At 40.5% G+C, this 16,990-nt stretch overlaps 1 protein-coding gene across 2 annotated transcripts in view; it reads left to right on the forward strand.

Annotated features, from left to right (window-relative positions):
* Window positions 1-16,990, forward strand: part of SEMA5B (semaphorin 5B) — a 248,368-nt gene that overhangs the window by 147,851 nt on the left and 83,527 nt on the right. For both annotated transcript variants that reach the window (XM_042877572.1, XM_042877571.1), the window contains exon 6: window positions 576-621. In XM_042877572.1, the coding sequence (XP_042733506.1) occupies window positions 576-621 (46 nt within the window). The remainder of the gene's footprint in view (window positions 1-575; window positions 622-16,990) is intronic.

The raw sequence follows: 16,990 nt of genomic DNA on the forward strand, positions 1-16,990 counted from the left end.
GTCAGGAATTCCCTTGCTTTGCCTTTAGACATGTGATGACAGGCAGATTGGGAGTTACTCTAGTCACTGCCTTGATTTCCCTGCTGGTTTTCTGAGAAAAGAGATGCTGCTGAGAAACATCTTTCCTTTTCTCCTCCTTTTCTACAACGTTCGTTTGCAAGGATGGGTTTGGGGGGAATGTCCTACAAGAGTTGGCTCTGCTGCAGTGTGCATCTGTCCAACCCCAGTTTTCTCAGTGTGCAGAAAAAGCCATGAGCACAGCCCATACTGGCTTCAACTGAAGCACTCCAAGGGTATGGAAACAGTCCCTGTGTTGTTGGGATTACAACATGGGCCTCCATTACAAGGTTTGGAGTATTTTACTCCAGACCTAGTCAGAGCTTTGCTGCAAGACTCATTAGGATACAGATGTACAAGTAGCATATAAGTATTTTTCATGTCCTGTATAGAGGAATCCAGCAAGAACTCTTTGTGCATAGAAATGGATAACTAAAAACTATGGCTTGATTTTATAACTTTTCCCTTCCTTCTTTTGGCATCCTAACAATTTGTATTTTTTCTGTTTGCTCATGCAGGAACTACCTCTTCAGACTTAGTCTACACAACGTTTCTCTTATTCAGGTATGTCCATTGTTTTGTCTTTTCCTTTATTTGACTTACTAACGAATTTTTTGTAGTATTTGATGTGCATTTTTTTGAAGGCTGTGGAGTGTAAATTTGCCCAGAGTGGTAGAGCAGGGAGAAGTCAAAGTGAGAACATAATGCATATTTCCACTCCAACAATAATGCTGGGGGAAGGGCTCTTCTACACTTGCCCATTTGGACAGCACTCCCTGCTCTTGATTCGTGAGTGTCTGGGTGGTAATGGGATGTGCCAAAAATATGGCATCTTAGAGGAACAAAACATGTAGTGTAACTGATACAGGCTTAAACAGAACAAGGAATAGAAATCCTTGGCTTTCATTAGAGGAGGTGTCAACAACACAGGAAAAGCATTTACTGTTCTTGTCTATCCCCATTTTTAGCCTTTGTTGGCCCTCATTGAACATGGACTGCTGAGAAGCTGTGTTTTGTTGAATGTGTTACTAAAACCAAGACTGGACTTGCAAGCATTCAGCAGGCGAAATGTGCTGCAAAATACATGTTAACCATGGCAGAGTGGAGGCAAAGCAGCTGAAGTTTGAAGGGATTTGTTAATACTCAGCAGTGTTAGGACTTTCCTCTCACTGCACTAAACCTGGAATTGAAAGATGCTGAAAAATTTTTTGATGAAAACTCCAACTGCTTATCTTTAAATGAATACCTGTGTTCTGGAATATTTCCTATATTCTACAGTTGTTAGTGCACCAAAGATGTATTCAGTGTTTTTCAGGCAGATGGATAGGTCTTCTTTCTCTGCATGGCTTTATAAAGAAGCCATTGGGCTAATATTTTCAGCCTTTCTTCTGTGCACAAGCCTTTTGCTGTTAGTAGGGGGTGTAAGTATAGATGGAGAGAAGAAAAGATGTTTAATGGATGTAAAATGCATTGAATCTTCCTTTAAATGGAAAACAAAGTCCAGAGTTACCAGTGACAATAATAAAGAGTTAGAGAAGCTGATACTCCCATTTGGCAGGAGTTTCCCTTTGCAGTGCTGTGTTAGCATGGCTGGAAGGATTCCAGCAAGCATACAGGAGAGGGAAGTCTCTAGTTATGTGAGGTGCTATACCTTCTGCAATGCCTGTGATCGCACTGCACCATGCAATCTCTTGTGCTTGTCAGATATGAGGTCCTTTTCTATGAAAATCTACTGTGAATTTCCTTTATGCACTTCTGAAGCCAGGCTTGGCTTGAGCTCTTCTCAGTGCGCCACATTTCTTTTCCACCCAGCAAAAAATGGGAAGTCTCCTTCTATGGCACTGGAGGATGCTGTGGGATCTCCGGGTTAACATAATGAGCTTAGTTTGCTCCTGCTTTCTGGGTGTATCCGGTCACTTTGCCAAGACTTTTTGCATGACAAAGAGAGCATGGAATTATGTTGACACACGTGTTGGGAATGATGGAAGTGATTGTTTCCCAACCTAATGGTTGCCTAAGTAGCTGCTTGGCTTGCTTCCACAAAGCACATGATGCAGCTTAGAAGCACCCCCTCCCACCTTCCCTTCGCCATGTATCATTTTAAAGTTCAGATCACAAAGCAAGACCAAAAATGCAAGGAATCTGCAGTTAGATCTATGGAGGGCAAGAACACAGTTTAAGAAGGTAGTCACAGTGCTAATTTGGGTTGTTTTTTATCTCCTCTTTGTTTGTAGCTAAAATACAGTGTGGATCTTGTCAGACTTGATCAGGGAGTAGAGTTTCTTCTTTAGGCTGTGGTCTGATGTATTTCTGCTCTTGGGACTTAGTCTTCAGTGGTGCTAAATCAAGGTGCAGGATTTTGTTGGCAGAAAGCTACTCCCTTACACTTGTACTTCTGTGGGATGGAGTGGGATGTCTTCATAAGACAGCAGGTGATGCTTGCTGTGGGACAAAACTTGGCAGCAGGAGGGATGTACACTGCAGCAGCATGGGGTGAAGTTTAAATGTAGCTTCCACCAGGTGCTTTCCTGCAGCCTGCTGTATCCCTAGGCTCTACCATCTCTGCAGGGAAAAGGCAAGGGCACGTTGCAGCCCCGCAGCAGCCCTGCAAAGAAGAGGAGGCCAGGGTGCTCCCATGAAGTAGATGGCTCTCAACCAACTTTTCAGCAAGGCTGGCAACAATATCTTGCTGGAGCAAAATCCCCTTGCCAGTGCCTGCTTACATAGCAAATTCAGTACTTCTGTCTCTCATTCTGTAATGGGTAGATTTACTAGCTCGCTCTGCTTAATGCGTGCTTTTCCTGACAGATATCTTTTCTTTAACAAGAAAATGAATATTTCCTGCCATTAAGTAAGCTATAAAGTTTTTCATCACGATATTATTTTATTCATTGATTTTCAATGGGAATAAATTCTTCTTTGGGGGGATTATGATCCCCTTTAAATCTATTGTATATTGCAAGACCAGTGTTAACTATGTAGTTACTTTCTGATTTTAGAAAGGTTTTGAGCTCCCAGAATTTGAAAGGCTGCTTTTTCCTTCTACCTGTTGAATGGCTATGGGTGGCTTTCATTTAAAGCCAGTGCAAAATCCATGAAAATGAGCAAGAGCTCTCCATCAGCTTCGAGGATCTTTTTGTGAAGGCACCACTCCTGAAAATACGTTTTAGTTTCAAAAGCTAAAGTTCTGGTATTACTTTTCAATTGGGATTGGACTGCCACTAATAAAAATTAAGTTTTGTGATCTCCACAGAAAAGAATATTCTACAGTACCATAGAAGCCCTTCCCTGGAGCTGCGGTAGGAGGTAGTTGTCTTGGAACTGCAGTGGAACAGGAGAAAGTTTTTCACTCAGAGGGTGGTGATGCATTGGAACAGGCTACCCAGAGAGGTTGTGGATGCCGCATCCCTGCAGGCATTCAAGGCCAGGCTGAATGTGGCTCTGGGCAGCTGGTCTGGTGGTTGGCGACCCTGCACATAGCAGGGGGATTGAAACTAGGTGATCTCTGTGGTTCTTTTCAACCCAGGCCATTCTATGATTCTACCCAAAAGGTGAAATTTAGCATTCTGTGGGCAAGTTACTGAAAAAGAGCTGTGTGAAAAAAATTACCCTGTAGAATGGCTGTTATTACTGTGTAGGGGAGAAGTAAATTTTAGGATATGTCAGCTTTTGGCATACGTTATATTTTCATGAAGGGATTGTTTCTTTTCTTTTCTTAGTTCCCAGCTCTTTCTTTTGGATTCCTTTTCTGAACCAAATGCTTTTTGTTCCTGTTACTCTGTTGTGCGGCAAAACTCGATCCCAACTTGGATTTTCTGTTTGTGCTGCTGATGTTGCATCGTAGAGAACTGTAGCACTGAGCTTTTGCTTGAGAGCTGGTGACGGAATGAAGCAGAACTAGTTCATTTTGTGCTCTGCAGAACAATTTTCTAGATTCTCCTCTCCTCTCTTTGTTTCTGAAATGTTTCAAGAATTCCATTCTGTGTCTGAGAAACCTTGTACCAAATGAGTGTCAGTTGCAGGAGAAAATTTGATGGTGGTTATTTTTTTTTTTGTGAGAAGGTGGTTTGGCTGAATGTCAACATCCAGAAGAAAACTGGGGCCAAGGTATCTTGGGGATCATTTGAGATTTTCTTTGTCTCAGCCTTTCTTGCCAACGTTGAGGTACATTTTTAGAGAATTTCTGAAAATCAGCATCTTACCGTGCCCCAGGCAGGATATTCAAAAACACCTGTTAAGTTTGGAGAGTTTGGCGCACAGCACAAAATTCCTGCAGCAATAAAGAAACAAAGTTTTAAAATGGATGCCATTCTTAATCTTTTAGCAACTCTGTTAAACAAAATCCATGTGAAGTTTCATCTCCATCTTTCAACTCCCCTTCTGTATGCTTTATAAGCTGTAAATATTAGATGCTTTATGGAACGCATTTTTAAAATGATGTGCACTTGGAGCATATGCTGTTTAATTTATGTATGGGCCTGAAACAAGGTTAGCTTCTAATCTGCAGCTTTTGCAGTGAGGCCATAGAAAATTCTGCTTTCTGCTGGAGTTTGTGTGTTGTAATTAATAGAGTGGGTGGAAGGGTCATTTTAAAAACATAATCCTTTGAACAACTTTTTTAAAAAGCACAGTGCTGATTAGGACTTCTTAGCAAGGAATCCTACTCTCTGGTGTGTGTTAAAAGCAGGCTGCTTGGCAGGCAATTCATAAATCTCAGCACGCTGCCTATCCCCCATTCCTCCCATTTTACCTGGGATCTAGAGCTCTCAGTAGAACTGAGTGGGAAATGACTTTTCCATTTCCAAAACCTTTTGGAGACGCCAACATATTTTGCACTGTGATAAAAACAAGGCTTGTTGACATCTCTGAAATCTGAAAGAGAAGGAGGTAGACACATGCTTACTTGGGATACAAATATTCTGGGTCAGGTTATTTTCTGAGGGAACTAGAAAGAGGATTTGAATTGGCGTTGCTCTCATCTCAAATAATTAACTTTGTTTGGGACATACTCTTTTCCTTTAAGTCTGCAACTAAAAATTTTCATCTGGACCCAGGGGTCCCTTTTGGACTCTCTTCTAATGGAAACTGTTAGGATTATCATATAATGTTTTCATTCCAATTATTTCTTTTAATGGGAGATCTTTAAGGAAAAAGTTTCTTGCCAACCCTGTGAAGTTCATATGCCAACCAATTATGTTTTATCAGGTTAATAGCATTTAAAATAGTTCATGAGTATCCAGTCCCTTTCTTAAAAATAAACCATATTTCAACAGAATATGGAAGAATCAACAAGTGCACCTGTAGGAAAACTATGTGGAAGACAGTTTATTTATCTGAAAATCTCAACACTGGAATTTCAGGATTAAAGCATGCTTTAATTAGCAATCTAATTTTTCATTTTCATGAGTGAGGACTAAGATCAGAAGAGAGTCATTTTACATGTCATATGGCCATAACTCAGGATGTGGGAGGGTTACCATAGGGTTATGTGCTGCTCTATAGCAGCAGAGCTGTTAGCATCTACATTGATGGCCCAATTGCGAAGCATTAGGATGCTAAAAAGATCTCCAAATTCATTTGACAGCACAGTTATTCCTATGGGTGCTGCCCTGCATGTATCCAGTCACCAGGGCAGACCCACTGAAAGCACAAAGCTTAAACCCAAGCTCAAAGTTAGCAACATGTGCAAAGCAGCAGTAGGTCTGAAGGTCTGATTTGAAGCTTAATGAAGTCAACTTCTTTCTGTTGATGTCATGGGGCTTTGCAATGGATACTAAAAAAAAAAAATAAAATAAAATAAAATAAAATAAAAAAAAAAAAAAAAAAAGAATTAAATACTTTTGATAGTTCTGTTGCAGGTGAACTGCAACATTTACCCCAGTTTTACTTCTCTTATTCTAAGAAGCAGAAACCTCCCTGCTATGGAAAGGAGGCTCCCAAGCTGAATAGCTGCTCTTGAAGTCACACTTCTCTCCCTGCTATTCCCCAGGGAACCTTTAACTCTGTGGCATAATCACTGGTAAATCATCAGTACCCATCAACAACATGTAGTTTAGTAATAACGAGACTTGCCTTTCAGTCCTAAATATGTCACATAGCAACAAATGGAACGGGTTTTGTATTTTGCACTTTGAATCAAACAAACCAACCATTAAATGCATTATTTTCTACTTATTTAGGGCTCAGTACTGCCACATTTATGTGTGCTGATGAGAAACTGTGCTGATGAGTGTTCTGCAAGTGTATAAAAGTGCGAGGAGAGGTGGCAGGGTTTTACTTAGGGTTTCTCTGTGCAGTTGAATAAAATATGATAAACAACACCAACAGGGAGCTGTGAGAAATACAGTTTACAGTACAAATTGTCTCTTGAGTAATCTTTCCTGGTGAAAATACTTCACCAGGAATTTTAAAGGATTCAGAACACATTCACATAATCCTGGCACTCATCAGAAACCTTACAAATGATGGATAAATCCTACATCCCCAGGAGATCTTGGGTAGGCATCATCCAGATGGGCTTGCAGGGCCTGATTCACACTGCTGCATCCTCTGCCCATGTATCCATGCACCGTTTGTTCCCTTGTGAAAAAGGACTCTAGGGCTTCTTTGTAAAGCAGTGGGAGTTTTGTCAACAGAAAGAGGGAAATGTATTTCAGATTTACTTGCAAGCACATCCTTGAGTCAGAGGCATTTCCATTTTTTGAAATATCCTTTCAAAAATCAAGAGGAAAGTGTGCATTGATATGACAGTGCAAACCTGTGAGTGCTCAAAAGTAGGCCTCGGTTTGCTGAAGGTATTTATCTGTTCAATCTAGTTGGAGAGCCAAGATTATTATCCAATTTAAAATCCAGTTTGGGAAGCAATTTTGGGAGAGTGAGACCACTTTGTGTAGCTTTATGTGCCACCTGAGAGGAGATCCATTTTGAGATGTTCAGAAATAAGCTTCACTTTCCACAAGACATTTCTTTAAAAAAACAGTTTATTATTTGTTTCTTGTGGATTCACAGATACTTCTTTGAATTATGGGGTACATACTTCTAGATAAAACATTCATTTCTTTATTTCTTGCCCAATGCATTTCCCTCATTTAAAAACATAATCAAAACCTCTACCAGAGCAGATGCAGTATTTAATATGTGGCTTATAGCTGAGTTATGATTGTCACATATTTTATCAGTATGCTACATTTTTTATTAGCAGATTAACATATAAATCTATTCATAAATCACCTTCCAAATCTGCACCTAAAACCTCTCACTCTCAGCCTAGAGGTTTAAAGCTATTCTGTAATAAAGCTTATATTGGCTGAACAAACTTTCCAGCATATTCAGCTTTTTTAGTCTTACAGTCTCAGGTTCCCAAATCAAATCTACTCCCCAGACACACCCCTCCTTAAAATGACAAATCAAGAGCTAGACTGCAGCTTTCAGGTGCTGTGTTCCCTTCCCCGATCTATCTAGGAAGAAATTTCTATCTGGAGTGAGAGATGGGTGATGAAAACCAGGAGTTGGCCATGTCTGAGGGCTGTGCTTCTTCCTCCAAGGACACACCTTATAGCTACTCACTGCAGAGAACCATGATCTCTAGACTGCACTAACATGAGCCACCAGGGACTGGTTTTGTCCCGATGTTACTCAGCAGGTGAAATTCAGAGAGCACAAGAAACTGTCACATGTCACACTCTGTGATGTCAAGTGATTTTGGAACGCAGCATCCCCTCTGTCTGAGAGAACTCAGTTCAGGAGTCCGTTTATATCCAGCAAAGCTTTTAAGCCCATGTTTAGCTTTAAATAAATGCCTATTTTCCTCTGAGAACTGTCGAAGTTAAGAACATGCTGCATGCTCTACTGGGGGAGCATAATTTCAGTATGTGCATTAATAGATTCGCTAAACTGGCTCAGAGTGGGCTGCCTGGTTGTGACCAACACAATTGCTCTTTAAAGTGAGTATTTAGGCATTAGGAAGGTCTCATACATATGTATATTTACATATGTTTGTATTCATGCATGTATATGTACGCATGAGAATCATACACATGGGGTTGTATAGCATATAGAGGAGCTGCAGAAGATATAGCTGTTTGCGTTCATACTTTGCATTGAGCTGGACAGCTTGTTTGGAGGCAGGGAAGGCTCACAAGGGGCAGGTGAAGTGGTTGTCAGCTGTGGGTTGTCACCTGCATTTGTGTTAGTTGTCATTACCTCCCTCCTTGCCTCACCTCACTTAAATGCCAAAATTACTGCAGGAGTTTTGGTCTTTGTCAGCAAATATTACATGCGGGATTCAGAAACTGAGAATTTAATTAGCTGCTGAAGTCACTTACTGATAACAGTGGCATATTGGGCTTTTTATTTGATAAAACCCTGTCAGGCATTTTATGTGTTAGAAATGAAGACTAATGTTCTTATTCCTTGCAACTTACAGTCAGAACCATTGATCGTACCTTACACAGAAAAGTAAAAGAAGGAAAATGAAAAAGAAAAATACTACAGACTTCTCACTTCTTGCCACCAGTGTTGCTTCTGTGTCTTTACCAAATGTATTTCAGCTCATCTATTTGCCCTTTTTTTCCCTTTTTTTTTTCCCCCCCCCAATGTAGGATGCTTCCCCCTTTGGTGCCCAGCAGTCTCTCAAAGAATTTGTGTGGCTCTTTGGTCCCTGCCCTGTCCATGTCTTCATCCACTGCTGTGATACAGCCAGCCCTGGGGCTGGTCCTGCAGGCTAATCAGCTCCTGTTGGCTATGCTTTAATGAAACCACAGCCTAAGAGCCGTGGATGTGGTAGTAGAGACCTGTTGAGTTTCACATGCTGACTCGCAGCTCTCAGTCAGCTCTAACTCTGAATCTTTGCAGAGCTGCACATGGCTCATAGACTTCAAAACAGCAATTTTTTCATTGCCTTTTATTTTTTTAAGACAATGCAAGGAAATATCTACATTTTATACTCAAAGCAAAGCTTAAGAGAGATTTAAATGATTCATGTCCCTTGAGCTGTCTCTCTGCACGGGATTAAGTTTGACCCTGATAGCATCCAGTCATTATAAAGAGAGCATTAAAAAATCACCATTTATTGATTTGCACCTCTCTTAAAGGACCCATGCATGACCTCATACGTTTCCTTCGAAACCAGCCATTGACCTCTAAGAAAAAAAAGAATTATTTTATAGTAAATGCATTTCTTGTCAGTGCATGTGGTTTTTTTTTTTTTTCTCCTGGATAAATAATCCCACTTTCTCTGTTAGTAACAGTTTAGCTGATGTCTGTTTTACAGCTTCTTTTAAATGTAATGGTTCTGAATGAGTAATGTAGTGGGGATTATTGGAGCCTGGGGCTATGCAGTGGAGTCACTTACATGGACTGCGCAGCTGTTACCATAAAACCAGAGCTGGGGAGCAGAGACAGGAATGGTTTGCTCATCACTCCCACAAGATGTCAAGTCTGGTGCAGTACAGCTTCCCTCAGCCCTTTGATGACCTCAGAGAGCTTTAGCCTTGAAGGCTTCACCTGCCTTCCCTGGGCTGAGCTCAAGGAAGCACCCATGTGCTAAGAGAACAGATGAGTAAGCAGGCACCAACTTGACTGTGCCAAAGGCCTCCCAGCACATTGGAAAATGAAAGTTCACATCCTTCAAAAGCCGCCTGGATACTGGCCTGTGTAACCTGCTCTTGGTGGCCTGCTTTGAGCAGGCTTGGGCCAGATAGACTCAGAGTTGCCTTCCCACCTCAGCCATTCTGGGATTCTGTCAGGCAGTTGTTGCTGTGATTTGGCTGCTAATGTGTTGTCAGTGAGAGAGAAAAGTTAGGTTGTGCCAACAAAGGGAGGGGGGTGATGAAATCTGTCTGTGGGGTATAAGAGAGTAGCTGAGTGCCACCACAGTGTGGATGGTCCACAGGAACAACATCCTGCCAAGTATTCTACTGCCACTGAAATACTTCATCTAAAAGTTACCACGTTGTATTTATATCTATCTGGTATGTTTTTATTGGTAGCTTGACCAAGTGCAGACTATTTTCTTTTGAAACAGGGGAGACCAAGCATAGCATAGACTAAACAACTCACATTTGGACAGCTATGGTGGTGAGGTGGTTTCCAGCCATCTCCTGTCTTTTTCTTTCTCCACACCTGAAGCAGAGATGATGATGCTTGTCCTCTTAAAGTTCTTTGAAATACACAGCTTTTTTGTTTAACACATAAGTATTATGCACAGTGATATGCATATGCAAATGTAGTGAATTTGTCTTAATTGTGAGTCTGAAAAGTTGTTATATTCTGTGCCATGGTATGTGTAATATTAACCAGTTGTTATCTTCACCTTTGCTTTCAATATAAGAAATTATGCATCTTAAGAGTGTCTCCATGGACAAACTTTTCACAATATTTTTGTAAACTTCTTAAAGGAAACTCTTTTAATGTAAAAAATTGAATTGTTGGGCTGTGGAACTTACCCCTTGAGATAAAAAAACTTAAAATTATTTAATTTTTTAAAATTAATTCTTTAAACTTGTTTTAAAATAAGAGATCAGCTTGGAAAGAACAGGGGGGAAGGGGATTAGTAAAGATATTTTTCCATCTGAAATACTTTTGACAGCAAATTGGATCAAGTTCAGTACATTACTTTAATTATTAGTTAACCATTTCAGAGGGGAGAGGAGGCATGGCTTTCAGTTTTTGAATGGTTCATTTCCTCGTAAGTAAAGAAGAAGGAATAATAGGGCTGCAGCCATTTGAATTGGCTGCAGGGTAGCTCAAAGAGAAAAGATAGAAGCTTTCTTCAGAATGACAAAGAAAGTTCTGAAATTAGCCTGGGAGTATTAAGAGATAAACTGCAGTTGCCTAAGAAGAGATGATTTTGATGCATGGGACAGAAAAGAATGATCAATGGTTCATGAATATACTAGTGGTAAACACAGTGACAGGAGAAAAAAATGTCTCTGGCTAATGTAATTGTTACAAATTTAGTCTCTTTTGCTATGAAAGCAGTTGCTGGAGATTTAAGAACAAGGCAAAGAAAAACTTTTTTTCAAAACGCAATAAATGTAAAAGCATTGAAGACTACCAAAAATGAGTCTGACAGAACAGGTACAAAGAAGTATGCTGCATTATACCTGTTGGGGAATCATTTGGTATTCCTCAACTTAATTATAAACATAATTATATTCTCAAGACTCATTTGTAGAATGCTTGACCTTGGTAGAGGTCAGATACAAACATGGTAGAAGCGAGGAAAGGAAAGAGACAGGTGGCAGAGGGAATGTGACGGCAAGGCTTGAAGTGAAGAAAATTGGAAAATAAATCCTGGTTTGGCAGGCGAGTGCAAACTGGAGAGCAGAACGGAGGAGCTGGGAGGGAGGGATAAAAGACATTGCATCAAGAGTCTTTGCAGGAAAAGGAGCAAGTAAATTCCTTATTGAGATGAAGCTTGGCAGAGCTCACTACAGCATCAGGTGCTGACGTCTGGTGTTGGAGAAGAGGAGACAAAAGAAGGCAAACTGTGACAGACCAAGCAGGGAATCTGAAGGCATCTGTTCCCAAGCCGTAGGAGGAAGCTAGGTGGATTGATGCTACACACAGCAGTTGGGCTCTGGCCACTCACAGGAGCAGCAGGTGGGAACTGCTTCTAACCCAGTGTAGAAGGGGCTAGAAATACCCAGAATTTTGATGATGGGATGGGAGAGGGGAGGAGAGCCAGCATCCCTAAGTTCCGTGCTCCCATTCTACAGCAGTAGATGAAACTTGGGAAATATCTTCTAGACTCTTGATAAATCAATCCCATTGCTTTTATTCAAATTGGTTTCCTAGAGAAGTATTTGATTTTATATTGATCAAGTGTGGAACTCAACTGCAGCATGTACTACTAGTGATACAATGGTATTTGGAATATGAAGCTTTTGATGCAGATGTAAGCAAAAACAGTTTCAGGTTCTGTCAGACTCACCATTGATCACTGAAAGGATTACTACATCTCATGGAGGTAAAGTTGTAGATAACTGTTGCCTGCTTGGAGCCTTCCAGTGTATTTAGGATTGGATGTATTTTGGCTTCAAAATTAGCTGGAATTGCTGAGTAGTAGAGGAGCTGGGAGAAATGTGTGGGGAATTCAACACTGTTGTTTCTTCTCTTTCTTTGTACTTAAGAGTTCTGTGTTGATAGAGCACAGATGGTCTTAGATTAAGGAAAAAACATGCCAGAACTGCAGGCTAGGCTCAGACTGGGAGTTAAGCTTGACATGAAATAAGCAGAAGGCTGTAATTAGCTTATCAAGAGCATTAGGCACCTGGCGGAGGAAAGCAGGTTTGTAACGCACGGTGTAGATAGAGAACAATAAAATAGATACTGAAGTATGTTTTGTGAAGCATGGGGGACTTTTCATCACTGGCTTCCTCTCCCAGCCCAGTCTGATAATGTTTGAAGGATTCCTACTTATTCTTGGTTATTGGTGATTTATCAAAAGTGATATTTTCTGACAGGCTGTGTTTGTGAGCATCAAACCTCACAGAAGCCAGAGAGTCAAAAGGTCAGAATCTAAATGTGTTGTCAAAACCTTCCCTGGAAAGCTCACACCACACTTGCCTGTGTACCTTGTGTGATCCCTGACTGTATTGTCATCCCACTGCTTCCTTCTGTTCTTTCTGCCTGGCTTTTGCAGCTGCCTGATGTCTTTCACACTAACCCAAGGGTTGAGGCTCAGTGGGGCAAGGATTGCCAGTTAACCGCAAGCAGAAATGCTTAGAGAGTGCAGTTGAGTTTTATGTGTGCTACCATTGTGCATGTCAATATCCTGCCATCTAGGAACAGTAGTGTAGATCCTTTATCCAGATATGCAAAAGAAATGGAAATTCAGATATGTCTGCTGAATTGGATAAAGTACAAACACTCCCTTTATATTTTTTTTTTAGCTGAGGATTTAGAATTTGTTTTCTCCATATTCTTGAAGCTCAGAATCTATTGTTTGAAATAGAGAAGAGCAGGATGGAAAGTTTGTTTTCATTTCTGGTCCTCGTGCAACTCAGGCTCAGGTAGGATCTCTTTTCACTGTGCCTTGCAAAACTTTCCCAATCTCTCTGGCTTGCATGAAACTGGCCCTGGCTAATTAAAGTAATCACAAAACCTTCCTTTGGTCTTAATGCATCTTTCACTTAATTAAAGATTTCCAGTGCCTTTTTTTCTCCCACTTTTGGTTGCACTACAGCAAGCTTAAGTGCACAACCAGAAAAGAATGTTGATAGGATAAGCTGAATCACATGCACATTTTATTTGTTTAATTGCACACTGCCCCCTTTTTTCAGGCCAAGACAGGACTCAACCTGTGCTCAACCTCTTATACAATTTTAATGAGAATATATTGCAGTGTTTGTTACGTGAAACAGTATTAGACCTCCCCTAATGCAATAGATGTGATTACCTAAAGAAAAACCAGAGGTACAGAACAGTGAAAATGCTATCCTGAGTTCTTCATTAGTCTCTTAAATACTGCACAGTGTGCTGATTTTTATTCCTGAATCTCAGCATAATTTTGGGGAAAATCAGATCCAGTTGGGTCATTTCAAATTTATTTTTCTCCCACTCAGAGCAGAGGGGTAAATGCTGAATAAGTATATTCAGTGATGTAACCCGAAGAGGAATAAAGAATGCAAGATCTTCCCAACTTATTTTAGAAAGCTGATAATGCAGAGAGGTTTCATTTCTGCTTTAAATGATCATATTTTTGATTTGAAGCGTGTATAGGGAGGTTACCTTCCATAGCTGAACTCTTAATGTGGATGTATGAAAATGCACTCAGTTGACTGTGCAGGATTTGTCCAGTCTGTCTCAGAAGCAGAAAAAAATAAGAGCTTGTGTATTGGAGAACCCTTAACATCTCCACATAGCAGCGAGCCTCAAAGGGACACAATGGTAAGGAAATCCAGAGCAGAAAAATGAAGGAGAATAAGATTGCCTTGCTTGATGAAGAAGCACAAAGAAGACTATAGCCATGGTAAATTGATTTTGTACTGAATATGGGCTGGTCCATTGGAAGGGTTTTTGAACCCTGTATTCCAGAAATCATTGTGCAAAACATTAAGAGGGGTCTGCTTAGAAGTCTTGTCACATCCATCAGTGGAGCCCACAAAAAGGAAGGAGGGATTTAGTTCTGAATGGCGACTCTGCCAAAGAACATAAAGGGGTGGGGATGGACATCTTTTGGCAGTAGAGGGGCCTCAAAGGAAGAATTGCCTTCATTTTACCAAGGGCGACCATTGCTGTAAATCTGTTCGTTTGCTGGTTTCTTAGAAATATCTTGTACTTTGTTGGTGGCTACTGAAAGGGAAAAAAAATAGAAAAAATAGAAAAACCTATTTACAGAATAGTGCTGGAGATGTAAGGAGGAGTGCTGTGTAGTGCCCACCTGGCCAGTCCAACCACACCTGTGTGTGCATTGGCCGTATATATATTCCTGACTTGTGCTTGACTGCAGTGGAATTTTTCTTTCACTGTTTTTCTCTGTGTGTATTTTCAACTTCTTTATTTAGTTATTTCATTGATTTATCATATAATCTTACGTCTTCGTGTTCACCAGTATATTTAGTAAATGTTTGTTGTCACAAGTGACAAACTGAATGTGACATGGCAAGAAACCAAATTTCACTGTGTTAATTACTCAGTATACTAGAAGTCTTGTCTCAGTTATTGTATGCTTTTGATCTCCAGTAATAGGAAACAATGTGAGCCATCCTTCCCTAACATTTTCTGTGCTGCTCTCCAGTTCTGAGTGTTGTCGTTCATTTTAGTCTGGCTACAGATGAGAGCTTTAAGGTCTTTTTTTTCACTTTCCATGCCAAATGTCCCAGTTAACTAAGACTATCTGCTTGCATTTGACCCTATCCATAATTTTGAATACTTAAAAGCAATAGTAATATCCAATGGATTAAGTTTTCAAAAGAGAAGGTGAGTATTCCCATGCTGTACTTGCAATAAATCACTGCCATGTTAAGCATTTTCAAGAAATGTGAAGTAGATCGTCAGCAAAATGAAATTGTTGCCACAGACTGACATTTTTCTGTACATGGAATGATAAAAACATAAACAACTAGATAGATAGTGGAAACAGAAATCCAGTGCCATTTTTATCTCTGTTCTCTATAGCTGTATCTTTCTTCCAAAATAAGATCTTGGCATGTTCATCTAACATTGTTGCATAAATATGTAGTTGTCAGCATAAGCTCAGCACACAGCCACAGCAGAGCATGTATTCCATCTTACTTTACTGTTATGGACAGTACTGCTATCTAATCTGTTGCTAAAACCTGTAATCACGGCATCATTCCTTGCTTCCATGAGCTTTTTGGTTCAGATGTAGCATCTTTTAACTCACACTGTTAGCAACTGTTTTGTCACTGGGTCACCAGTGTCTTTGCATCCTTAGGCTGATTCCCCTTTCTTTGGACTGTATCCTTGGTGTGCTGCTTTAAAGTTTGTATGAAAGTAACGGGCATTTCACAGGTCTGCTTATCACTTCCTATAAGAGGCTAACCACACTTTGAATTAGCTCATGAAGCCCACGTTTCTCCTCCCCTTGGTTATGTACGCCTTCTCATCTTGCTTTCTCCCAAGTGTTCCCTTGTGTCTCAGAAGAATCTCATCCTTGATAAACGAAATGGTTACAAAAACCTCAAAATGAGTCTTAGCTAGCTGAGACCTTTCCCTGTTGTGTGGTCATGCTCCATTGTCTCTCCTGTCCACTTTTGTGCACTGCTATCCACTGCTAATCCTAATGCCTCTCATTATGCTAATAACACATTTTGGCAAATTATGCTGCAGCTATACACAGGCTTACGCAGGGAGTCCTGAGCTTCAGTGGAGGCTTAGGCACTTATCACCTACTCTGAAAACTGCAAATGTAGATGGCAAATCTAAAAAAATCTCAAAGTCTTCTTCTTGTGGGATTCAGCATTCAGTTACAAATGTTTTAAACTAGGGCTGCTGAAACTATGCTTAAAGCACCAGAGAGTCAATCCGCTTGCTTCAAACATGAGTTTGAATGTGACCGTATGTCCCCAGGGTTGAGATGGCTGCTCTATTGCAAGCTGTCCTTTGTACACTAATACTCACAAAAGGCTGCAAACAGCAGGTTGAAACATGGATGTGACTGTATTTATTGTTTATCTTGCAAAATATATTTCCATTTTAGTACTTGGTATGAAATGTTTACTGAAACTTCAGACAGTTTTCTTTCATAATAAATACTTGTATAGTGCTTTCCATCTGAGTGTGCTGTAGAAACCATGATCTGTTAAGCCTCATACAATACTCCTTCTAGATAAGGAAATGCACAGTCCAGAGTTGTAAATTCCTTCCTGACACTGCAGAGGGAGGGGAGGCTGAATTTATGGCCCTGACACTGTTTAATGGAATCCCCTGCAGTACAAGCGGAAGTTGGAGGCACCAAAGATCAGTTTTGGTTTTGTGTGTCAGACTATGGCCTTTCCTGAAATGTCAGAAAGAATATGACTGGATGCATGGCATGGTGCTCATCTCTGCACCCGCTGTCTGTACAGCACTGATTCCCACTGTGCACACTGTGATATTAGTGAAAAAATGCTATCAAGAACTCATTTTGTGCTACACAGGGAAGTTTTAGTTCCTAAGAAAGCAAAGTTTGGTGCTCAACTCTGCCTTTAACAAGCTCAGTGGCTTTTCCTAGCCAGTTGACCTCTCTGTGCTTGTGATTTTCCCTTCCTCCCATGTGCCTGTGTTGTCTGCTTAGCTTGTAAGTGCTGTCAGATAGAAATTCTTTCCCACAGCATGTCTCTATATTGCCTAGAAATATAAGGTCACCATCTCAGTCCATGCCTCTACGTGCTCCTGTAATACAAGTGAATAACAAAGGATTGTGAAGCTGGGAGAGGGGAATTGGTAGAGTTAGCCATTCAAGAGCTCAAAGCAACTGATAATG

Source organism: Lagopus leucura, unplaced genomic scaffold (assembly GCF_019238085.1).
Source record: "Lagopus leucura isolate 7727_CA_CO unplaced genomic scaffold, USGS_WTPT01 Super-Scaffold_100019, whole genome shotgun sequence".
Classification (NCBI taxonomy): Eukaryota; Metazoa; Chordata; class Aves; order Galliformes; family Phasianidae; genus Lagopus; species Lagopus leucura.